The sequence below is a fragment of the Mustela nivalis genome (genome assembly GCF_964662115.1).
Source record: "Mustela nivalis genome assembly, chromosome: 1".
NCBI classification, from domain to species: domain Eukaryota; kingdom Metazoa; phylum Chordata; class Mammalia; order Carnivora; family Mustelidae; genus Mustela; species Mustela nivalis.
In genome coordinates, this window is record NC_139020.1 from 122,040,516 (window position 1) to 122,067,369 (window position 26,854).

The following is a 26,854-nucleotide window of genomic DNA, read 5'->3' on the forward strand; positions in this document are numbered from 1 at the left end:
AAAAAATAAAAATAACCTGAGGAAAGAAGGAAACTCTCTTCATCTTTTTCTGGTATTAGTGCCTGACACACTAAATAAGTATTTGTGCTATGAATTAATACATTTTAATGTAGCTATCTCTAACAACCTTATAATCTTAGTTAAAGGTAGCATAACACTCCTTCCAAAAGCAAGAACAAATCTGCCTCTTTATAAAGTGATGCCCTTCATGAAACCATGGGAATTTCAACCTATTAATCCCACTGACCTTTTTCTATGTCTAATATCTAAAGGTAGAAAGTAGTGGATTTTGGCCGTTATTTCTGAATAAGAAGGAAATTAGGTATAATGTTGGGGAAAAGTTTCATGTATTATAACACAGAAACATTTTTAATTGTTGAATTCAGGAATTGTGTGTGTAGCTTTGGTATATCCTTTCTGTAGCACAGTGAAAGGTTCTTTGCATGATAAAGCCTGCCTTCCCTTGTTCTTCAAATGTTGTGGGCCTTGTGAAAAAGGATCTCTTTGGAAGTTTACTAAAGTTGGATAATAAAGCACAATTGTGTGAAGCATGATGGTGCTTTAAAATTCTTTACTTTTCAGAGTCTGAAGATGATTCAGACCAAGTATCAGGGAATGGGATAATTTTGACAAAATTCCATGTGATGCAAGTTCAGAGTATAGTTTTTCTTACTGATTTTTCTGAAAATAACTACTTCTCTTTAATTCTGCTACCATGGGAAATTCTATGTTCAGAAAACAGTTTTTCCCCCATGTTATTTTAAATATAGATCACTTTTATTTTATTTTTTATTATTTTTTTAAAATTTTTATTTATTTATTTGACAGACAGAGATCACAAGTAGGCAGAGAGACAGGCAGAGAGAGAGGTGGAGGCAGGCATCCTGCTGAGCAGAGAGCCTGATGTGGGGCTTGATCCCAGGACCCTGGGATCATGTCCTGAGCTGAAGGCAGAGGCTTAACCCACTGAGCCACTCAGGTGCCCCAAATGTAGGTCACTTTTAATATTCTTTTTTAAACCATGTATTGAATTATTTTAGGGTGGTTTTTTTGTTTGTTTGTTTTTGTTCTTTTTTGGGGTTTTTTTTTTGTTGTTGTTGTTACCACCCATGCCTTGGTTGGAGTCTTTATTTTTATTCTTTTGTAGATCATATCCTTTGCTGTTGCTGTTTATAGCTAGTATAGAACTTTTGGAGTTCATTATACTTAAGTTTTTTTGAACTTTGTAGCCACCTGATCCATAATTTTACTTCATTCCTTATATCTGAATTCTTATAGAAGTTGGTTGATGGAATTACAACTAGCATTTTTTGTTTTGATTCTTTAAATGCTAGTATTTTTTGAGTACTTATGGAGTAGAGTCTATATGTTCTTTTTTTTTTTTTTTTAAGATTTTATTTATTTATTTGACAGAGAGAGATCACAAGTAGGCAGATAGGCAGGCAGAGAGAGAGAGGAGGAAGCAGGCTCACTGCTAAGCAGAGAGCCTGATGCGGGACTCGATCCCAGGACCCTGAGATCATGACCTGAGCCAAAGGCAGCGGCTTAACCCACTGAGCCACCCAGGCGCCCGACTCTATATGTTCTTATTCTCAAAAATTGTCAAAAACCAAGGGATGCTAACATTTTCGAGTCTAGCAGTTTATTATAAGTAGCTTGTTTCTGTTACAAAAACACTGAAAAATATTCATTTCTTTAAACTTGTAATTTTTCTGAATAAACTATTCCAAATGCCAAGGGTGGTAAATTCATGTCTTGTTAGTGTTAAGGGTCACCAAGAGTAAAAACTGAATAGCATTTTTATCTTGAAATTTATTCTATCCTATCATACAAAAGGTGCAGAATGTGTCTTATGGATATTTTGTTTTATTTATGATATATCAAATCTTACTTTACAGATGTTTGAGCTAAGCGTATGTGTGTTCGTTCCGTCTGTCTCATTCCTCTCTCTCTCATAACACATATGAGAGTCCATATACAAAATTTTGACTTTTTAGAAAATAATTGAGGATATTTAATAGTCAAAAAAGTCAGGAGCAAGATTCACAGAGAGTATGTATATGGTAAGATCCTCCATAAGTGCATGATGTTAGATTTTGCTTTCTTACAATAGAGCTAGTGGTCAAAGCAAAGAAAACATTGTCAGTTGTATTCAGAACTTCCTTATATAAACAAATCAGTTATTCATGTGTCTAGAACTCATTTTCACACTGCTATAAATTGAGAGATGTTAGTGGTTCCTTCTGAATGAGACACAAGAGGAGATAGAGTGGGTACCAACACCCATGCCAGCATCACTACAGTAGATAAAGTAATGTTTCACATAATCTTTCTTCTTTAAAAAATTTTCAATTTAAATTCAATATAATTAACATATAGTATATTATTAGTTTCAGAGGTAGAATTTAAAAATTCATTCAGTCTTTTTAAAAAAATTTATTTTCAGCATAACAGTATTCATTATTTTTTCACCATACCCAGTGCTCCATGCAATCCGTGCCCTCTATAATACCCACCACCTGGTACCCCAACCTCCCACCCCCCTGCCACTTCAAACCGCTCAGATTGTTTTTCAGAGTCCATAGTCTCTCGTGGTTCACCTCCCTTTCCAATTTCCCCCAGCTCTCTTCTCCTCTCTAACTCCCCATGTCCTCCATGCTATTTCTTATGCTCCACAAATAAGTGAAACCGTATGATAATTGACTCTCTCTGCTTGACTTATTTCACTCAGCATAATCTCTTCCAGTCCCGTCCATGTTGCTACAAAAGTTGGGTATTCATCCTTTCTGATGGAGGCATAATACTCCATAGTGTATATGGACCACATTTTCCTTATCCATTCGTCCCTTGAAGGGCATCTTGGTTCTTTGCACAGTTTGGCGACTGTGGCCATTGCTGCTATAAACATTGGGGTACAGATGGCCATTCTTTTTACTACATCTTTATCTTTGGGGTAAGTACCCAGGAGTGCAATTGCAGGGTCATAGGGAAGTTCTATTTTTAATTTCTTGAGGAATCTCCACACTGTTCTCCAAAGAGGCTGCACCAACTTGCATTCCCACCAACAGTGTAAGAGGGCTCCCCTTTCTCCACATCCCCTCCAACAGCTGTTGTTTCCTGTCTTGTTAATTTTGGCCATTCTAACTGGTGTAAGGTGATATCTCAATGTGGTTTTAATTTGAATCTCCCTGATGGCTATTGATGATGAACATTTTTTCATGTGTCTGATAGCCATTTGTATGTCTTCATTGGAGAAGTGTCTGTTCATATCTTCTGCCCATTTTTTGATATGATTGTCTGTTTTGTGTGTGTTGAGTTTGAGGAGTTCATTATAGATCCTGGATATCAGCCTTTTGTCTGTCATTCAGTCTTTTTTTAAAAAAAGATTTATTTGTTATTTTAAAGAGAGAGCGTGGGTAGGGAGAAGGGGAGAGAGACTCCCAAGTAGACTTTTCACTGAGCATGTCAGTTGAAGCAGGGCTCCATCTCATGACCATGAGATTATGACCTGAGCCAGAACCAAGAGTTGGACTTAGCTGACTGAGCCACTCAGGCACCTCTCACATGTCTTTCCTTTATAGAATCTTTTCACTGGCTAAACTTAAAATATAATATTGAGGGGCGCCTGGGTGGCTCAGTGGGTTAGGGCCTCTGCCTTCGGCTCGGGTCATGATCCCCGGGTTCTGGGATCGAGCCCCATATCGGGCTCTCTGCTCAGCAGGGAGCCTGCTTCCCTTCCTCTCTCTTTGCCTGCCTCTCTGCCTACTTGTGATCTCTGTCTGTCAAATAAATGAATAAAATCTTTTTAAAAAAAGGGGGGGGGACATGAAGTTCCTAAGAGGAGGATCGTGTGATAATACATGACAGCTCCCACCTTACCCCTCATATATCTTTTTTTTTTTTTAAGATTTTATTTATTTATTTGACAGACAGAGATCACAAGTAGGCAGAGAGGCAGGCAGAGAGAGGAGTAAGCAGGCTCGCTGCTGAGCTGAGAACCCGATATAGGACTCGATCCCAGGACCCCGGGATCATGACCTGAGCTGAAGGCAGAGGCTTTAACCCACTGAACCACCCAGGCGCTCCCCCTCCCTGCCCGCTGCCATATATCTTTACTTGGAGATTTGTGGAGCTTTGGGTGCATATGAAGCAGCATGAGTTTTTCTGGGAGAAAAATACTCTTTAAACCCTTTACTTCATCCCAACATATATGTCATTCTCATTCTGCCCCACTGACATGACTTCAAAATTTAGTAGTATTCTATCTATAATTGGTGAGTATTAGATTCTGATTTTTTTATTCGTTACATAAGTCAATCTTTCTCTTTACTTGCTTTCCTTACCTTATAAATAATAATGGACTAGTATTTCATTATTCTAATATTTTATAACTTCTAAATAGAGTAGTTTGACTGACAGGAGGTATCCATCAAAGTATGGCATCTTCGGGTAACAGAAAACCCAACAAAAAAAAGGAGCTTAAATAGAGGCTTTGCATTTTTTAAAAAAATAGTTCTCATCTTATAGGAGAGTAAATGATTATGCAGGTTTTCAGCAGTTAATTAAAGGTAAGAAATATTCTTGTAATGATGAAAGAATAATTTTACATTTGAGACTGGTCAGTCTTGACCCCAAACCATGTAGTATGGAGGAGAGGCAGTTAATTAGGTTTTTCCAGGATAGAGAATTCAGATGAGTGTGACAGAGGAGAGACACCCATTGACAGAGAGTTTTGGTGAAGGCAAAGGACGACAAAGGTGATAGAGAAAAGTGGGGATTGGGGGGAGTATTGGTCATTGAAATGGAGGCCTTAAAGAGGGTAAGGAGATTATCCTGTAAGAGTGTCAGAGTGATTTGGAAGGGGAGGTGAGTAGAGAGTAAGATGTAGCAGGTAGTGATTTGGAGATGCTAGGGTGTGGTGGGAAAGTCCAGTTCTAGATTTGTTTGGGTTTGTGTGGCCGAGGGGAAGAAGAGCAAGCACTACGGAGATCTTGAGATCCCATGGATTGTTTGCTTGAGGCATGTGCACCCTGCCTCAGCAACACCTCTTAGTGTTTTTCATGTCATTTGGATTCTTTATATCTTGAAAAACAATTACTGATATCCTCTTTTTAAGAAAATTGAAAAAACTATACCTCCTTCACTTATGATTCTCAAGCTGTTGGCTGTAGCCTGGCTATCTCTTCAGTTCCAGACTCCTGTTTTCACATACCTCAGTGTATACTTTTTGTTTTGTTTCTTTTTTTAAGATTTTATTTATTTGACAGAGAGAGAGAGAATGAGTGGAGAAGAGTGACAGGGAGAGAGGGAAAAACAGGCCCCCGGCTAAGCAGGGATCCCAACATGGGGCTTTATCCCAGGACCCTGGGATCATGACCCGAGCCAAAGGCAGATTCCTAACCAACTGAGCCACCCAGGTGCCCCGTTACACATTTCTAAAGCCAACTTTATTTAGTGTCCCCCAGCTCATTCTCTTAACTCCTTTAACTCCTTTTCCTCTTATATTTGGTAAAGCAGCTGGAGTCACCACTCTCCCTTACTTACCATATTTATTCAGTTGATCACATACTGTTGATCCTACCTCATTGAAATCCTTTACTATTCATTCTCTCCTCTTTGTCTTCCGTACCATTTCATAGCTCAAGCATTCATTGTCTCTCCCTGAATTACAGCAACAGCCTCTCCCCAGTGATCTCCTTGCCTCTGTTTTCACATCTTACCTTACACCCAAACTTCTCTCTTACCTGAAAACAAAACAGTCTTTCTGTGATTTACATTCTGTTCCTGTTGGGCGCCTGGGTGGCTCAGTTTTTAGGCGCCTGCCTTCGCCTCAGGTCATGATATCAGGGTCCTGGGATCAAGGCCCACATCGGGCTCTCTCCTTGGCAGGAAGCCTGCTTCTCCCTCTGCCCCAACCCCCTGCTTGTGTGTGCCCCCCCCCCCCCCGTCTCTCTCCATCAAATAAATAAATAAAATCTTTAAAAAAAAAAAAAAAAGTTCCAGGGCGCCTGTGTGGCTCAGTGGGTTAAAGTCTCTACCTTCAACTCAGGTCATGATCTCAGGGTCCTGGGATTGAGCCTGAATTGGGCTTTCTGCTCAGCAGGGGACCTGCTTCCCTTCCTCTCTCTCTGCCTGCCTCTCTGCCTACTTGTGATTTCTCTCTGTCAAATAAATAAATAAAATCTTAAAAAAAAAAATTCCATTCCTGTTTAGTAGTGTCAGTTGGCACTGACTTTGCTGTTCACCTCTCCAACCCAAGCACCAGTGTGGCCCCCTGATGTGCCTCTAGCTGTGCCATAGTAGTTTCAGTTCTTAAGGCATGCCAGGGGAGTTTGTCTTTGCCTAGGCAATAGGCACCGCTTTCCTTTCTTCCTGTTGAACTTCTTTTAAGATAATGACTGGTATGATAGTGGTGGAACTTTTTTTAACCTCTTGATAAACTAAAATTACCATTCACTATGTGTTTATTAACGTGCTCAGTCTTCCTGAGGTATATCAAGGAGAAAAGGAAAACTTCGAAATCTGGATTTTGTGCTCTTTTTACTTCCCATATAATTTTACTAACACTAAATGCCATTTGTTGAGCATTTCATGATAGGGCCATTTTTTCATTGCTTAGGAGAAAATAATTATGGTTCTTATAGGCAATTGCAGTTTTCTTTATAGAATAATTATTCATATGTATATATAAAAAGAATAATTGTTATTTCTGTTTTTGTCTTGGGTATTAAAAATTCTACTACTATGATAAGTGTCTCACAGTTTATTTTGAGTATAGAGTAAAGGAAAATACAAAGATTTCCTAATCGTGCAGTTGTATAAATCCTTCTTTATAATTATTGTTACATTCTTCACAGAGTAAAAATAAATCCCCAGACTTTTTGCCTTATTTCGGGGAACACAGGGAAATAGCATTTAAGGTAGGGTAGAGGCATGGACTTAAAAGTTGCTTAAGGCTATGGCTGCTCAATCTTGACATTTTCTATTTATTGATTTATTTATTAAAGATTTTTTTAAAAAGATTTTATTTATTTGATCAGCAGACTACAAGTAGTTAGAGAGGCAGGCAGAGCGGGGCGTGGGGAGCAGGCTCCCTGCTGAGCAGAGAGCCCAATGCGAGGCTCCATCCCAGGACCCTGAGATCATGACCTGAGCTGAAGGCAGAGCCTTCACCCACTGAGCCACTGAGGCACCCTTTAAGATTTTGACACTGTTTAAAAACAGATAATCTTGGATGGGTTTTTAAAAAAGAAAAGATTTTATTTATTACAGAGAGAGAGAGAGAGAGTGAGAGTTTATGCGTGTGCACATGTGAATTGGGGGGAGGGGCAGAGGGAGAGAGAGAATCTCAAGCAGACTCCACACTGAGTGTGAAGCCCAGTGCAGAGCTGGATCCCACGACCCTGAGATCATGGCCTGAGCTGAAATCAAGAGTGAGACACTCAACTGACTGAGCCACCCAGGCACTGTCAGTAGTTGTTTTTAAACTGATTCCCATTTTCACTCACGTTTGCATTAAATTTAATGAGTTTTGAATTGATTGTGAGCATTTGGTGTTATGCCTGTATTTAGGATCTTAAATTTAAGTTCATTTAGCTAATTTCTGTTGTACTTTCTAGAATAGTAATTTTAAAATATTTTAAAGATAACATTATAAAATACAATCTATGATTACTTAAGAGAATGATAAATCACCAATATTCTTGCTATCCTACCATAATTAGTTTTATTTGTATTAATTTCTTTGCACCATCAAAATGTGAATATGCTTTTAGTGAGTATGATTGAATTATTTTATTTTTCATTTAAGAGTACGTTGTAGGAAAAAAAAAGTACATTATAGGGATGCCTGGCTGACTCAGTTGAGAGAGCATGGGACTCTTAATCTCAAGGTTGTGAGTTCAAGCCCTACATTGGGCATAGAGCCTACTTAAAAAAAAAAAAATCAATATATTTTTAAAAATTTAAAAATAGATTATATTATAAATCACTTTCCTCTTGTATTACAGTATAGGCTTGATTATGTATTTTGAAAGTAGGAAACATGAGTAGACAGACACTGGCACCATTCTCATTATGATTAGTTGGGTTCCAAAGAAGGTTTTTGTTTGAGCTTGACATAGGTGAGAAATGCTTAGGTTTTATAGCCTGCTGGGGAGGGGATTTTTCCAATTCAGAGAAACAAAGGAGCAAGGTCTAAGTACTTGGGAAATTGGAACAAGATGGAAGTAGAGGTTTTGAGTAGAAGGAATAATCCCTTTTCTGTGAATTTGAGGGCAATCAGGTGTGTATTCAGATGAAAATTCTTGGTGGCCTGAAAATTTACTGGAGGTGCTTTTAGCAATTCTTTGTACTCCCTATTACTTTAATCTTTATTGTGTAGAAATAACCCATATGTATTTGGAATAACTTATTTTCTTTAGCTTAAAAAAAATTTTTTTAAAGCTTTTATTTATTTATTTGACAGAGATCACAAGTAGGCAGAGGGGCAGGCAGAGAAAGAGAAAGAGGCAGGCTCCTTGCTCAGCAGAGAGCCCGATGCGGGGCTCGATCCCAGAACCCTGAGATCACGACCTGAGCCAAAGGCAGAGGCTTTAACTCACTGAGCCATGCAGGAGCCCCTAGCTTAAAAATTTTTAATGGAAAAATTCAAACATACACAAAAGTAGAGAGAATAGTGTAATCAATTTCTGTGAACCCATCACCATGCTTCAGTAGTTAGCTTTTACATTTTTGCTTTTTAATGACTTTAACATATCTAACCCTTTTATCTGTGTTTATTTTTATTTAGGATTTTATTTATTTTGAGAGAGAGAGAGATTGTGTGTGTGAGCAGGGGGAGGTGCACTGGTAGAAGGAGAGAGACCCCACACAGCACAGGTCCTGGTCTCAGGGGTTGTGAGATTGGCCGCACATCTGGCTCTGAGTCATCTGGGCACTCCAATCTGTGTTTATTTTGTTGGAGATAGATAAATGAATACTGTTCATTAAAGTAAGCCGTTCTTTCCCTGTTACATTACGAACTGACTATATGAACTATGAACATTATGAACTAACCTGTAGTTTTATTTATGTAATTAAAACAATTTTAAACGCTTTTAAACTCAATTCTAATATAAGTATTTATAACTTTAAAATTGATGGTATTACTTAAAATTTCTTATCTCTATTGAAATGTTTCTGTCTCAAAAAAAAATGTTTCTGTCTCTGATAGAATGGGTATTCTTGATATTACCTTTTTCAAAATGAGGATAGTAACTCTTCTAATAAGTTAGTTTTTATTGATAAGCCCATTTTAAACTAAAAATGAACCTATAAAAAATGAACCTATATATTCACATGTATTAATTTATTCAGTAACTAGTAAATTGAGTACTACTGTGTGCTAAGATCACATTTGAATAAATCAACGTAAAAACATTTGACCATAAAGTCAGTCTGTGTTTCGTATTGTTTTGCTACTTTCACCACCTACTTTTTAATTTATTAGTCAACCAGTTTTATTGATGTGTAGTTGACACACAATGTTACATTAATTTCAGGTGTATAGCATAGTGATTGTACCACTCTGTGCATTGTGCTGTGCTCATCACAAGTGGAACTACGATATGTCACCGTACAACACTGTTACAGTACCATTGATTATATTCCCTATCCTCAACCTTTCATCCCTGTAACTTATTCATTCTATAACTTGAAGCCTGTACGTACTTCCTATTCCACTTTACCCATTTGCCCATCCCCTTCATCTACCCCTCTAGCGACCGTAAGTTTGTTCTCTGTATTTATGGGTCTTTCCTGCTTTCTTTGTTCATTTGATTTTAGATTTCACATATAAGTGAAATCATGCAGAAGTTGTCTTTCGTTCTGACTTATTTCACTTAGCATAATACCCTCTAATGTTGCAAATGGCAAGATCTCATCCTTTGATATGGCTGAGTAATATTCCATTACACACACACACACACACACACACACACACCACATCCTTTTTTTTTTTTTTAATTTATTTGTCAGAGAGAGAGCGCGTGAACACAGGCAGACAGAATGGCAGGCAGAGGCAGAGGGAGAAGCAGACTCCCCGCCGAGCAAGGAGCCAGATGTGGGACTCGATCGCAGGACGCTGGGATCATGACCTGAGCTGAAGGCAGCTGCTTAACCAACTGAGCCACCCAGGCGTCCCCCACATCTTTTTTTTATCCATTCATCTATGGATGGACACTTGGGTTGCTTACATACCTTGTCTATTATAAATAATGCTGCAATAAACATAGGGGTGTATACATCTTTCAAACTAGTTTTTTTGTTTTCTTTGGGTAAATACTCAATAGTGGAACTACTGGGTCATATGGCATTCCTATTATTACTTTTTCAAGAAAACTTCTTACTGTTTTCCATAGTGGCTGCACTAATTTACATTCCCACTAATAGTGCACAAGGATTCCCTTTCTCCAGATCCTCATCAGCATTTGTTATATCTTGTTTTGACTGAAGCCATTGTGACAGGTATAAGGTGATGTTTCATGGTGGTTTTGATGTCATTTTCCTGATGATTAGTGATGTTGAACATCTTTTCATATGTTTCTCGGCCATCTGAATGTCTTCTTTGGAAAAATGTCTGTTCGGGTCCTCTGCCCATTTTTAAATTGGATTCTTTGATTTTGGGGAGGTGTTGAGTTGTGTAAGTTCTTTATATATTTTGGATATTAATCCCTTATTAGATACATCATTTGCAAATATCTTTTCCCTTTCAGTGGACTGCCTTTTTGTTAGGTTGATGGTTTTCTTTATCGTGAAAAAGCTTTTTATTTGGTTTAGTCCCAATAGTGTATTTTCGCTTTTGCTTCTGCTGCTGGAAGGAACATATCTAGGAAAATGTTGCTAAGGCCAGTATCCACAAAATTGTAGCCTATGTGGAAGTAATTTGAGTGCTGTGATTTCAGATCTCACATTTAGGTCTTTAATCCATTTTGAGTTTATTTTTGTATATGGCATAAGAAGGTGGTCCAGTTTCATTCTTTTCTACGTAGCTATTCAGTTTTTCCAGCACCATTTATTGAAGAGACTATCTTTTCCTTGTTGTATATTCTTGCCTTCTTTGTTGTGGATTAATTGACCAGGTAAGTGTGGATTTATCTCTGGGCTCTCTATTCTGTTCCATTGATTGATGTCTTTGTTTTTGTGCCAGTACCATATTATTTTGATTACTTTAGCTTTATAGAAGAATATCTTGGAATCTGGGATTGTATTCTTTCTCAAGGTTGCTTTGGCTATTTGTGATTCCATATAAACGTAAGGATTATTTGTTCTACTTCTGTACTACTCAGTTTTAAATTTAGAGATAATTGGGTTATGTCATAAAAAGCTATATGAATGACTGAGTAAAATTTTCTTGGACATTTTGCATATGTCCTGAATTACTCTGGACCTGTGTCTTCAGGAAAAAATTAAACACAATGATGTGTAGAATAATTGTAAATATGGATAGAATATCTTTAAGAAGGTGGGTCTTAGAATGTCCAGTTCATACATTATTAAGAAGTAGAAAGAGATTTCAGAGACATTTTATCTATCACTTACTTTCCAGTTATACAAAGAATAAGACAAGACACCCCAAGTAAATGCAGTCATTCGAGGTGAACATATGATAGTAGTTTTCATACTTACGGTCTTAGTTTCTGTAGATCTGTTTATACCATTGAGACATACTGCATTTTTTAGTTGGTTTACTACGTGAAAACAGGTTAAAATAACAGTTTAGTGAATTATATACTGATACTTACAGCCTGATGTTTCTGTGGACGAGAGTTGGTGTGCTGCTTCTCCTAATAGATGTTTGTTTTTCAGAGGGGAGGTGTTTCAGTGGTGCAGTACTCCTAATTCTGTGTTTTTGTCTCCCTTATTACAGGTTCATGTCAGGGCTGGCCTTTTTCATGGTACTGAACTTCTCTGTAAAACCATCGTAAGCTCAGAGATATCAGGGAAAAATGATCACATTTGGAATGAACCACTGGAATTTGATATAAATACTTGTGACCTGCCACGAATGGCTCGATTATGTTTTGCTATTTATGCAGTTCTGGATAAAGTGAAAACAAAAAAGTCAACTAAAACTATTAATCCCTCTAAATATCAGACCATTCGGAAGTCTGGGAAAGTGGTAATTATACACTACCGAAAAATTTTTTCAATGGAATAATTTTAAGAGACTTTGAAATAATTGAGTAATGTGAAATGATAGCGTATAACTTTCATCCCTATGAAGTGATTTTAAAAAGATGATAGATCTTCATTTTTTATATTCTGTTCATTTATTTCTCTTTTGCCAAATTATTTTAGCAAATACCGTATTGTAAGTGTTCCATTATAAATATAATACTTTAAAAAATATAGATAAAAAAGAATGAAAGGATTAGAAAACTATATTTCCACAATACCTTAACTGAAATTCTATGTGCCACATATGCTCAAACATTCAGATTTATGTGAATTTTAGAAAGATTGTACAGTATACTTTATTCAACACATCTGTGGGGCCTGGATCACAAATCTGTAATCAAACACATCATTGCTTGGCAGTGAAGTATGTGAATAGTCACATTAAATGAGACAAATGCAGAATATTAGTTAACTTCATGCCATTTCTGGCCATGTTTTGCTCTCATATGAATTATGAATAAACTTTTAGTTTTCAGTTTATTAGATTTCGAAATTAAGGAAAAAGGATGATGGTGTGCCTGTTCTCATATTCCATTTCATATTTTTAGTCCTGTCTTTTTCATTTTCTTTTAAGTTTATGAAAAGTTGTTTTGGAGGGATGGGGACATGAATTTTATATATTAAAAAAAAAACTGGTTGCTATATTTATGTACATGAATTTGTGTCCTTTATTCTTTAATGTAAGAATTAAGCAGGCTTTTCCTCTGGTTATTATCATACAGTTTTTTAAAAATAAATTTTAGGGTGTAAAAGTCATGGAAGAGTACTTCCTTAGTGTTTTTTCTTACACTGATAAAGAATTTTACTCAAAGTATTTGACTGTTTATAAGGTTTTTTGATAAACTGTGACCAAGTTAATTGATCTAGGTGTCTAGGCTTCCTTCTAAGAAATAAAAATAAATTCTACAATACCTACAGACATTGTCTTCTACTACATTAAGGTTTAATGAGGTGTAAAGCTCATAAAACATATAACCTGATATATCATACGTATTTTCTTGAATCATTAAAAATTCCTCATCATTTGCATTGTTTATATAAGAAATAATGTTTTTTGGATACATTATTTCATCATGAGACATTAATTGACTTTCAGAGTTTTCTTGAACCATTGTAAAGATCTAGAACATTTTTCCATGTACAGCTTGTTTTATTTAGGATGATTTTTTTGGAAATCGTCTGGAACTCTAGATATTTCTAGATCTAAATTTTTGAAACAAAGGGCATGTACATGTTTACCTTCTGAAGTTCTTTTTCAGGATATTTATACAGTGGTATCTTTTTCAACAGCATTATCCTGTAGCATGGGTAAATACGATGGTTTTTGACTTTAAAGGACAGTTGAGATCTGGAGACATAATATTGCACAGCTGGTCTTCATTTCCTGGTAAGATTTATATCCTAATCCTTAAAGAGTAACTTTTGGTATGTGGACTAGTTAGTTTCTTTATGACTCACTATTCTTTCAGTTTAGAAAAGAAACCATCTTTTTGTATCTTTATTATTTATTCTAAGGCAGATGCCCGCAGATTGTTTTAATGTATTTAAAAGTGATTTGTATCTGAAGATATTTGTTATCCTGGTGAATATGTTCTTGCTTTAAAAGTTTTATTTTTATAGGTTTTGGAGAAATTCTCCTAAGGAACAATATCTTCTTTGTAACAACCTTTTTGCTTCTAGTTGTACTAAATTTCTACACTAATAGAAGGAACATTCACTAATATGGGAGGAATAGTAAAAACACAGCAAGTGTTTAGTTGGCTTTAACCTGAAATTTGAGCTAAGAGGAGCACCTTCCATATGCCTATATTTCTGAAGTACTATTCAGAGCACCCCAATAAGGAAACCAGTTTTGTAAGACTTACAATCTAGGTTCACTTTGGTTCAAAAGTAGGATTTGTACAGAAGACTGCTTGATTCTTTCCATTATTCCATACTGCGTTTCCTGGATGTTTGAAATTTTTAGTATAAACTTTGCATTATAATAGCTGTTTTCATTCCCCCCTGCCTTCATAGTTTGTTAATACAGTTAATAAAACTGTGAAATTACTTACATTTTAAAGTTATTTTTTGGGTGAGAGATACTTGAAAATGTTTATTAGTAGTTGGCATCTGAGAAATTGGTTTTGGATAATCAGTTATTTACAGACATATTGAAAACTTACGTTCTAGGAGCGCCTGGGTGACTCAATGGGTTAAAGCCTCTGACTTCAGCTCAGGTCATGATCCCAGGGTCCTGGGATTGAGCCCTGCATCAGGCTCTCTGCTCTGCAGGGGCCTGCTTTCTCCTCTCTCTCTGCCTGAGTCTCTGCCTACTTGTGATCTCTGTCTGTCAAATAAATAAATAAAATCTTTAAAAAAAAATTACGTTCTAATATTTTATGTGTGTATATATTCTTCAGTTACTATTCTTTCCTCATATACCTATAGTAGTTTTTACTACTGCATGTTTTCCCCCAAATATAAGAGAGTAGTGTGCATTTATATATTTCTTAAGAGAAACTGTGAGCTTCATAGTTAGAGTAAAAATTATGCATTTCAGCAGTTACACCTTTTTGAAAATTTTAATTTAGACTCACACATGTTCTCCAGAATCACCAAGCAACTCGACTGGTATTTTTAGTAAAATAGACAATTTTGGGCAGTATTAACTTGGCATACTGTGAGCCTGACTTTATCTCTAACAAAATGTAATGTGAAAAATAATAAATGAACACATTTGCTATGCATGTATGAGCTCTAGAATTGTCAATTTATCGCAGTAGGAGTGAAGCTGAAAAAAAGGAACTACAAGTAATCTATTGTGTAGAGTCCCTAGGCCATCATTAAATGGTATATAATCACATTACTGGTTGCTTTTTTATCTTTCCAGATTTCTTTGCATATACACTAGGAAATACAAATGTAGATTTCTAGTTTTCTTCTAGTCTTAAAATAGCATTCTGTGCAGTGTTCTCCTTTTTGCTCCTTTAACCTTATCTGTCTATATAGAGTTCTGCTGCTGTTCTTAAACCATACTTACCTTTTGATAATTTAAGCAGTGTTACAGTGAATAATCTTGCTTATGTGCAGGTATATGTCTGAGATAAATTCCTAGAGGTGGGTCTGTTAAGTTAAAGAATAAATACATTTGTTATTGTACACCTGACATTGATATAACTCTCTATGTTAGCTAACTGAAATTAAAATAAAAACTTAAAAAACTTGGAATTTTAAAATAAAAAAAGAATAAATAGATTTGTTATTTTGATAATCACAAATTGCTCTCCAGTTGAGGTTGTACCAAATTGTACATTCTATTTATAAAATATATTAGAGTGCTTTTTTGGTAATCACTTTCAAGCAAGGTTACCTCTCTATGTTTGTTAGTAAGAATACTAAAATGCTACATTTTACTTAGCTAGATTGTATGTGGTAAAACAAAGGAGTATAATGCTACTAGATAGTATAAGTGTAGGATTTTAATTTGCTGAGAAATCTGCTTTAGAGGTATATAAATGAGAATTTCTCCCTTCTGGGTGACAATGGAATCTGAAATTTGAGAGTATTAAACAACTCAAGCGAAGAATTGATCAACGAGCTGAAACGTGGAAATAACTCAAAGATTTTCTAGTGGAACTCCTGGGTAGCTAAGGTGGTTGGCATCTGCCTTCATTTTATCTCAGGTCACTAACACCAGGTTTTGGGATTCCTACCTTTCCCCCACCCACCCACCCCAACAGCCTCCCTGCTCACTAGAGAGTCTGCCTCCCCCCCACCACCCCACCCCTGCTCCTGCTCTCTTTCTCTCTCTCTCAAATTAATAACTAAAAAGAATATTTTCTAGCATTTGTAAATAATTTGAGTATGCATAATATCTAGACATTAGGCCTGGACACAGTGGATTTTTATTTCTTTAGGAGAGAACAGCTGTGCTAAAAGTCTGTATAAGTATAAGAAAGAGATAATAGTTTGGAGAGGAGAGACTTTAGGTTGTACTGCTAATTCCATTCTCTTGAGTTTATTGTCTCTTCAACAGTTTACTTATCTGTGAAATGAAAGTTTTATGAGAACACTGAAATCTAAGAATCCCATGCACAATTTTGTGAATGTACCATGGGGGAGCAGAGGGAGTGCCTTAAAGAAATAAGCAGTTTATTCAGTTAAAGGAGTACCATTTGAATGGAGTGTTGCAGAAACTATCAGAGAGCCCTTTAACTGTTATCAGCAGTTGATGGGCTAATTGAGAAGCATAAACAACATTAGATATGTCTGAAAGAATGTCATTGATGATTCTCAGAATATCAGTTTGGGTACTGTGATGACCATGGAAAAATAAGGAGTCCATATATGTGGTGAAGTAATATAAATTCTGTGAGTCACGTTATATTGATGGAGAACAGTTTCCATTAAGTTTTTTTTTTTCCCAAGATTGAGAATACTAGTCAAATTTGAAGAAAGAGGTGAGGTGGGTATTTTTATAAACTTTCTCATTTTAGAGCTGTATGTAAACTCACATTAAATTCTTTTGTCAAGTATAAACAGAAAGTTAGAAGCTTACTGATATGATTGTCTACCAAATTCCTTAGGTGGCATAGTTGTAAAATAATTTTTTTCTAAGGATTTATTTTAGTTTAGTTTTTAAAAACATTTTTTAAGAATCAAAATTATTTGTATATTTTAGATGAACTTGAAGAAATGTTGAATCCAATGGGAACTGTTCAAACAAATCCATATACTGAAAATGCAACAGCTTTGCATATCAAATTCCCAGAAAATAAAAAACAACCTTATTATTATCCTCCCTTCGATAAGGTAAGCTAATTATTTAAAGAATAAGTATGCATGAAAATCACTGAATCATTAGTTCTTGGCTCTGCATGTTTATAGTTTAAGCTTTCCATGTTTGTTTCTCTTTCAAAATGTCACATACATTCGCAGCTTGGTTCAGTGGAAAGACCAGTGATCATGGAGCCAACTAAATTTTTATTTAATCTTGGCTTTATCACTGACCAGGTGAAACATAATATCTTTGAAGGTCAGGTTTCTCATTTATAAAATGAGAAAATCATAATTGTTCTCTCAGGTTCTTTTCAATTTAAAATGATAGTAAATGCATTTATATAAGTCTGAGTATGTGATACGTACACTGAAGCTTGCCCGGCATCTTAGTTTAGGAATTAAAGACATGGTCACTGCTGTGTCAGAATTGGTATTCAAAAAACAGAAGATTTATGTTGACTATTACTATTAGTAAGACTTCCTAAGGTATTGTTACTTGTGTAGAATCTATAGCAAGGACTTCCATTTCTAAACCTGTTTTCTTAGTATACACAAACTGCTTATCTTAGGTACCAGGAGGATATCTGCTGGAGTTGAAAATGGGGCTATGCTAATTTACATTCTGAACATATGCTAAGCAGTCATATGTTTTATCTTCATATGGCATCTTTGTTGCAGGTATGATTGATGCAATTTTTATGAGAAAATCTTGGAGCAGATTCTCAGATAGTAACAAGTTTATTCCCTTCATCTATGTGAGAAAAAGCTTCCTTTAAAAATCAGTATTATACTAAATAATATTTATATTAATCCATCTTTAAACTAAATTGTATTTTAAAATTCAGCATTGCCAGACCTGTATAGAGTAAATTTTTAAAGTAATACATAAATTAATGTTACCTAATGTTTCTTCTTTACTCTCATTTTCATTGAATTTTTTCCATATAAGGTAACTTTTCATTTCCAATTCTTCTGAAATGATTTTCTAATCAGTAATATACAACCAAATTAAATTTTGTGGTTATACAGTTGAAATCCCACATATGTCAAGAACCATCTACCTTAGTGTACACTGAGTTGGAAAAGGTGCATTTCTGACTCATCCATTGCATTCCTGCCATGGCTTTATTTCTTAGAATAGCCTGGGTGGCTCAGTTGGTTAAGCAGCTGCCTTCAGCTCAGGTCATGATCCCAGCGTCCTGCGATCGAGTCCCACATCGGGCTCCTTGCTCAGCGGGGAGCCTGCTTCTCCCTCTGCCTCTGCCTGCCATTCTGTCTGCCTGTGCTTGCTCTCTCGCCCTCTCTCTCTGATAAATAAATAAAATCTTTAAAAAAAAAAAAGAGTGCTAAGAATAGCAATTTAACCAGAAGGCATAGTTACTTGTGATACATTTTATACTCCATGCTATGACTGTTTTTGTGTTCGCTTAATAGTATGTGTTCAGCAATCATTTATAGTTTCTTTTGGATCAAATGAGGTGCTTTTTGAACCATTTTTATGACTATCCTATGCAGATACATGTAGTTTTCATGTTATATTTCAAGAGAAGTCCAGCTTCTTTAAAATATTTTATTTCAACACTGCTTGAGTCACTAAACTTTCCTTTTGCCTTTGTAATCTCTTAGAGAGTCCGTCTTTGAAGATCAACTTGTGATAGAGGATTTGTCTTTAAATATATATAAATATACTTACTGGGATTTTATAAAAATTGTATAATTTATAAGTGCACCATTTAAAAAATCAAATAATACAGATAGAAAAATTGAAAGTTCCCTGTATTCTTTTTATTTAATTTAATGATTTTTGTTGTGATCATTTGTGTACATTTTGCTTTTCAAGACAATTTTATGGTTATTGATAATTTTAATAACTAACTTCATTTGGTCATTATAAAAACTGTATGAAATAAGATAACAGTTATCACTGCACTTTACATTTGTGGATATAGTTAAATTATTCATTTAGTATTATGTAAGTCAGTAACTGGATATAAATCTTCAGATTCTTTTTTTTTTTTTTAAGATTTTATTTATTTACTTGACAGACAGAGATCACAAGTAGGCAGAGAGGCAGGCAGAGAGAGAGAAGAGGAAGCAGGCTCCCTGAAGAGCAGAGAGCCTGATGTGGGGCTCCATCCCAGGACCCTGGGATCATGACCTGAGCCGAAGGCAGAGGCTTTAGCCCACTGAGCCACCCAGGCACCCCTCTTCAGATTCTTTAACCACTGATTTTCCCATCTTTTTAAGAATCAGAGCCCCCTTTTAAGTAAAAAAATTCAAAAGATATTTTTAGATTATCCCCTGATAGTCTACTTTTTTATGTTAATTTAGGAAAAAATGACAAATGAGAAAAACTTACTTATTTAGTAATTCTTACATATCTTTGCATTTTCTTAATCAGAAAATATTTACCTATATTTAAAATTCTTTCACATACCAAAGAATTCTTTCACATACATATTCAAACCATTGCTTATTTTATCTAGTAGTGTACCCTGGGAGTCACAGTACCATTGACTCTTAGTTGTCAGGAGTTTGAAGATTGGGAATCCCCACATAATACCATTTTCACTTAAAAATCATGTTTACATTATACAGTATAGAAATGCCAGACCCTATGTTGTTTCTTGTAGTCTAAGTACAATTATAATAATTTACAATTAAAATTTTACAAATACAGGGCGCCTGGGTGGCTCAGTGGGTTAAGCCGCTGCCTTCGGCTCAGGTCATGATCTCAGGGTCCTGGGATTGAGTCCCGCATCGGGCTCTCTGCTCAGCAGGGAGCCTGCTTCCCTTCCTCTCTCTCTGCCTGCCTCTCCGTCTACTTGTGATTTCTCTCTGTCAAATAAATAAATAAAATCTTAAAAAAAAAAATTAAAAAAAAATTTTACAAATACAAGCACCAGAATTTAATTAAAAACTTTTTTTAACAGATAATTGAGAAGGCGGCTGAGATTGCAAGCAGTGACAGTGCTAATGTATCAGTAAGTATCAAGATTTTAAATGGCCCTTTCTTATTATAACATTGTGTTCATTTTTAGTTACCTTTATCTGATTTATGCTGATGACTTACAGACTGTATGTGAATATGTACATACTAATGTTCTGTTGAATGGCAGCTGTTTGTAGATATTCTGTGTTCAATGGTAAACCCTTTTCTGATATAAGCACAGGCTTAGCAGTTTGTTTGTTTTTTTTTTTTTAATTTAGTTAATTTATTTTTTAAAGTAGGCTCTCACAAACCTTGAGACCAAGAGTTGGATGTTCTATTGACTGAGCCAGACAGGTGCCCTCAGTAGCTAGTCTTTAAGAGACGCTCTGGCACCTCCTCATCGAGTAACAGTACTGTTTTTTTAAATATTATTCAATTGAATGAAGAGGCTGTAATTTTCTTTGTTTTTCACATGTAACAGCAGATATAATCAGGTCAGGATTTACAGTGCTAGGGAACCAGTTTTCTTCCATCTTGGTGCTCTGTCTTGTTAATATGTAGTTTCTGTCTCATGGTTTAATACTAGTGCTTCAGCTTCTCATATTGTTATGGTCCAGCCAGCAGGAACAGGAAAAGCAAGAATAGAGGCCACACCTATTCTTTTTGAGGAAATCATTAATATGCCTCATTGCTGCTCACATCTTATTAGCCAGGAATTAGTCACATGGCCATATTTTAACCACAGGTGAGGCTGGAAATACAGTCTTTAGTTGGCCAGGCATGTGCTTGACTAAGAATAAGAGATCCTAGTTAATAAAGGAAGAGCAGAAAGAATATTGTGGGACATACGGCATCTCTGCATACACACTATGCCTATCATTTTTACCAGAGATGACAAAATAGATTATTTTGTTTAGTTTACAATATTTGTAATATTTCTATCACTTATACTTTTAGCTTAATTTTTTGACTGTTAAAATAGTTTAAGACGTTGCTGAGTCTAATCTGATACTCTTTTTTCATGTTCATCTGTTTATAATTTTTATGTGTTTTCCGTATAGAACATACATTTTATTTACATAAAATGGCAATAATAGGCCAGGTGGCAAAATGGAGATAATGTATATTTTTATCATTTACACAGAATCAAAGCACTATGTTATGTTGGCTAGTTGAAGAAATGTCTGGCCCAGGGTGTCTTCTCCTTTGCCCTTGGAGTTCTCAAAAATATCCATAGTCCTGCAGTGCAAGTCATCTACTATAAATACTTCGAGCACTTCTCTTTAGTGTAATAAAAGAAGTTTATTACAAGTATACACTTACCAGTTTGTCCATCAGTTATATTGAAGATACTATGGGTTCTGTTCCAGACCACTGCAATAAAGGGAAAATCATGATAACATTAGTTGTGAATTTTTTGGTTTCCCTGTGCATATAAAAGTTAGGTTTATACAATACTGTAGTTTGTCACATGTGCCAGTAGCATTATGCCTAAAAAACAATGTATATGCCTTAATTTAAAAATACTTTTTATTTTAAAAAGTGCTGATCATTAGCTGATCTTTCAGCAAGTTGTAATCTTTTTGCTGATAGAAGTTCTTGATGTTGATGGCGACTGATTGATCATGGTCAGGGTTGCTGAAGGTTATTGGGATAGCTGTGGCAGTTCTTAAATTAAGCCCACAATGCAGTTTGCTGCATTAATTGACTCTTCTTCCTTTTATGAATGATTTCTTTGTAGCATACAATCTGTTTGGTAGCGTTTTACCCACAGCAGAACTTCTTTTAAAATTAGATCAGTCTTCTCCAACCCTGCAGCTGCTCAAGTAAGTTTATGTAATATTCTAAATCTTTTGTTGTCATTTCAATAGTCTTTACAGCATCTTCACCAGCAGTATGTTCCATCTTAAGAAACCACTTTCTTCACTCATCCGTAAGAAGCAAGTCTTCATCCGTTCAAGCTTTTTTCGTGAAACTGCAGCAATTCAGTCACATCTTCAGGCTTCACTTCTAATTCTAGTTCTCTTGCTCTTTTTACCGTATCTGCATTTACTTCCTACACTGAGTTCTTGAACCACTCGAAGTCATCTGTGAGGGTTGGAATCAACTTCTTCCAAACTCCTTGTAAATATTGATATTTTGACATCTTCCCTTGAATCCCAAATGTTCTTAATGGCATCTAGAGTAGTGAATCCTTTCCAGAAAGTTTTCAGTTTAGTTTGCCCAGACCCATCAGAGGCATCACTCTGTATGTACCTTTGATTTTATGAAATAAATGTCCTAAATAATGAGATTTGAAAGTCAGAATTACTTCTCCGTCCATGGGCTACAGAATGGATATTGTGTTAGCAGGCATGAAAACAACATCAGTCTCATTATACATCTCCATCAGAGAGCTCTTGGGTGATCGGGAGCATTGTCAGCATTAATGTTTTAAAAAGAAGGTCTCAGTAGGTCTCAGTAGTGAGCATAAAATATTCATTAAACCATCTTGTAAACATACGTGCTGCCATCAGGCTTTGTTGCTCCATATATAGAACATAGGCAGACTAGATTTAGCATAATTCTTAAGTGTCTAGGATTCTGAAGTGGTCATTGAGCACTGGCTTCACCTTAAAGTCACCAGCTGTTTTAGTGCCCAGAAAGAGAGGTCCATCTGTCCTTTGAAGCTTTGAAGCCAGGCATTGACTTCTTTTCTCTAGCTGTGAAAGTCATAGATAGCAGTCTCTTCTAATAGAAAGCTATTTTATCTACGTTGAAAAGCTGTTGGTTAGTGTAGCCATCTTCATTAATGATCTTAGCTAGATTTTCTGGGCAACCTCTTGCAGCTGCTATGTCAACACTTGCTTCTCCTTACATTTTTATGTTATGGAGATATTAAACCTCTTAACTTCTTTTAGCTTCAAATTGTTCTTCTGCAACTTCCTCACTTCTCTCAGCCTTCATGAACTTCAGGAGAATTAGGGCCTTGTTTGCATTAGGCTTTGGCCTAAGGGAATGGTTTGATCTTTTATCTATACCACAAACACTTTCTCCATATAGCAATAAGTCTCTTTTGCTTTCCTGTCATTAATGTGTTCACTGGAGTAGCACTTTTCATTTCCTCCAAGAACTTTTCCTCTGATTCACCACTTGGCTAATTTTTTGGCACAAAAGGCCTAGCTTTTGCCTGTCTTGGCTTTCAACATGCCTTCTTACTAAGCTGTATCATTTACAGCTTTTGATTTAAAGTGTGAGACGTGCAGCTTTTTTATTCACTCTAACACTTAGAAGCTATTGTAGGGTTATTAATTTGCTTAATATCAATATTGTTGTGTCTTAGAGAATGAGGAAGCCCTAGGAGAGAGAGAGAGATGGGAACAGCTGGTTGGTGGAACAATCAGAATGGGTATAACATTTATTAAGTTTGCCATCTTCTGTGGTATGGTTCATGGCACCCCCAAAAAATTAACAGTAGTAACAGCAAAGATTGCTGACCACCTATCACTGTGACAAGAATAATAATAATGAGAAAGTTTGAAATATTCAGAGAATTACCAAAATGAGACATAGAGACAGTGAGCAAATGCTGTTGGAAGAATGGCACTGATGGACTTGCTTAATGCAGGGTTGCCACAGGCCTTCAATTTGTGAAAAAAATATAGCACAGTATCTGTGAGGTATAATAAAATAAGCTTGTACCAAAACAGATAATTACAGTGTTAGGTTTCAGAGATAATAGTTATATAAAGATATCTTCATTCTAATTCCTCTTTCTGTTATCCTTTATTAGTCTTTATATTGAACCCAAGTATCAGAAGGGTAACTGATAATTTTTACTATTTCTCTTATGCTTTTAACTGCTCCCTCACTTAAATCAGAAGGTTTCCTTCTTACTGAGGTTGTGCTATTCTGGCCCACATTTGATGTGCCTTTTTTTTTTTTTTTTAAATTGAGGGCATAGTACAATTAATAAATGGTGAAACCAAAAATTAAAGTTATTCCTATAACTGCCATCTACTTTTTATCCTCAGAGATAACTTGTCAGGAGTATAGCTTATAGGTTCTAATCCTAATGCAATACATGGATTTACATACCTTTATATATAATATACCCTTTTTTAAAAAAAATAAATGAGATCATATAGTTTCTTCCTTTTTTAATTTAATGCATTTGTGGATTTTGTCTCTTTCAGAGGTTCACTTCTCTTTATTTACTTTTTAATTTTTATTTATTTATTTTTAAAAGACTATTTATTTATTTATTTATTTGACACACAGAGAGAGAGAGATATCACAAGTAGGCAGAGAGGCAGGCGGAGAAAGAGGGGGAAGCAGGCTCCCCGCTGAGCAGAGAGCCCAATGTGGGGCTCAATCCCAGGACCCTGAGATCGAAGGCAGAGGCTTAACCCACTTAGCCACCCAGGCGCCCCTCTTTTTATTTACTTTTTAAAAAAGATTTATTTATTTGAGAGAGAGAGAGAGAGTAACAGTGTGAACAGAGGGAGAGGTCCTGGGAAAGGCAGTGGGAGTGGAATAGAAATCCTCAAGTAGTCTCCCAAATGAGTACAAAGCCTCTGACCCCCAGGGATCGATCCCAGGACTCTGAGATCATGACCTGAGCCAAAATCAAGAGTCAGAAGCTTAACTGACAGAGCCACCCAGGCACTCCCCACTTTTTAAAGTTTTTTCAACATTCTGTGGCATTATTAGCAGCTATTAGTTATTGAACATACATACTCCTGGGGTTTTTTTGTGTTTTTTCCCCCGTTTTTACTAAAATAGTGTTGTAATGAATATTTTAGAGATACTTCTTTAAATATGTATTTTGTGTTTTTAAATGTATTTAATAATCTATTTAAGTAGGCTCTGTACCCAGCATGGGGACTCCTGACCCCAAGACCAAGAGTTGCATGTTCCACTGACTGAACCAGCCACATGCCCCTACATACATGTATTTTATCCGATGGATTCTTAGAAGTGAAATTATTAGATCAAAAGCATCCCTTTTAAAATAAGAATTCTGCCAAATTGCATACCTTAAAATACCTTAAATTTTATAACCCTAGCCGCACTGTGGAAGAGCTTTAGTATCATTCTACATGTCCTCCTGCCCTTTTAATACTTTTTTAACCCTGTTAGTATTTTAATCCATTGGACAAAAAATTGATGTCACACTACTTTAACTTGCATTTTTCTTTAAGGTTTTATTTATTTGTCAGAAAGAATGTATGTATAAGCAGGAGGAGCTGCAGGCAGAGGCAGAGGGAGGAGCAGACTCCCCATTAAGCAAGGAGCCCGATGCTGGACTTGAACTAATGCTGCTATGAACATGAATATACAAATATCTTTTTAACACTCTGCTTTCAGTTCTTTTGGATATATATACAACCAGAAGTAGAATTGCTGAATCATATTGTAGTTTTCTTTTTAATTTTTTTAAGGAACTACTATACTGTTTTCTACAATAGTTGTACCATTTTACATTCCCACCAGCTACAAAAGCAATGTTTTTTATATCCTTGTCATCACTTTTGTGTTTTTTGACAGTAGCCATCCTAATAGGTGTTAGTATTTTTTAAATTGGTTGTATGCCAAGGACCTTGGGTCTGTAGAATAGGAAAAATGTGATCCTTGTGAATTATGGTTATAGAATTGGCAGTTTTTATCTTCGTATCTAGTGGAACTCAACCTGAGACTAACTTGCCCTTTGTAGGCCATTTGGCATTGTTTAGAGGTTTTCTTGGTTGTGAGGGTGTTCCTGACATCTGGTGGGTAAAGTTCAGGGGTCTGCTAAATTTCTACAATGTACAGGACCATCCTTCTACAACAAAATAATAATAGCACTGAGGTTTAGAAACCCTGCTCTAATCTAAAACGTCCATATTATAATTTTATCTTATTTTCTACTGTGGAAACTCAGGCATAAAATTTTAATGGTTGGCTTTGGAGTATGCAGATGTGATAACTTAAGCCAGTGTTCACAAGTCCTAGAAATCTACCTAGGAAGTTTTTTTAGGAGAATGATTTGGAGTTTTTATAGCCCTCAATTTTAGGAAAGGAAATAGCAAAAATTTAAAAGATTTTTTAAAACTTAAGTCAAAATTTGCAGGAAGTATTCAGAGAATTCCCATATAGCCTTTCTTCAGCTTCCCCACCTGTTAACATTTTGGCACATTTGTTTTCTAAAAGATTCCATTTATTCATTGACAGAGAAAGCAGAAACAGGGAGTGGCAGGTAGAGGGTGAGGCAGAAGCAGACTCCCCAGTGAGCAGGGAGACCGATTTGGGGCTAGATTTCAGGACCTCCAGATTATGCCCAAGCTGGGGCAGATGCTTGTTAAGTCAGTTAGGCTGAGCCACCCAGGCACCCTAGGTGCGAGATACAGTAATAAATGTTTATTAAAACAAGTGGGTGAAAGTTTGATGGGAAACAGGACGGTTAGTCTCAAAACAGGCCCACAAAATACTTCTTGTTAACTTTATCCCAGAAAAACCTAGTAGACACTATCCTAATAAAGTAATAAAAATTAACATCAAGGGGCACCTGCATGGTTCAGTGGGTTAAAGTCTCTACCTTCAACTCAGGTCATGATCTCAGGGTCCTGGGATTGAGCCTGAATTGGGCTTTCTGCTCAGTGGGGAGCCTGCTTCCCCTCCCTTTCTCTGTGCCTGCCTCTCTGCCTATTTGTGATCTCTGTCAAATAAATAAATAAATAAAATCTTTTTAAAAATTAACATCAATAGCAATAGGACAAATTAACATTATTTGCCTCCTGTAAGAGGCACACTCCACCAATTCATTGTATTCATACCAAAAATACATAGCTGGAATCTGATTATGACAAAACATTAGGCAAATACATGTTGAGTAACATTCTACAAAGTAATTGACCTGTATTCTTAGAAAATGTCAGAGTCAGTGAAGGTAAGGAAAGACTGAGGAACTGTTTTAGAATGAAG

At 36.0% G+C, this 26,854-nt stretch overlaps 1 protein-coding gene across 5 annotated transcripts in view; it reads left to right on the plus strand.

The window, feature by feature from the left end:
• Positions 1-26,854, plus strand: part of PIK3CB (phosphatidylinositol-4,5-bisphosphate 3-kinase catalytic subunit beta) — a 203,417-nt gene that overhangs the window by 116,672 nt on the left and 59,891 nt on the right. For all 5 annotated transcript variants that reach the window (XM_082690404.1, XM_082690405.1, XM_082690406.1 and 2 more), the window contains 4 exons: positions 11,909-12,160; positions 13,510-13,606; positions 16,883-17,013; positions 19,914-19,964. In XM_082690404.1, the coding sequence (XP_082546530.1) occupies positions 11,909-12,160; positions 13,510-13,606; positions 16,883-17,013; positions 19,914-19,964 (531 nt within the window). The remainder of the gene's footprint in view (positions 1-11,908; positions 12,161-13,509; positions 13,607-16,882; positions 17,014-19,913; positions 19,965-26,854) is intronic.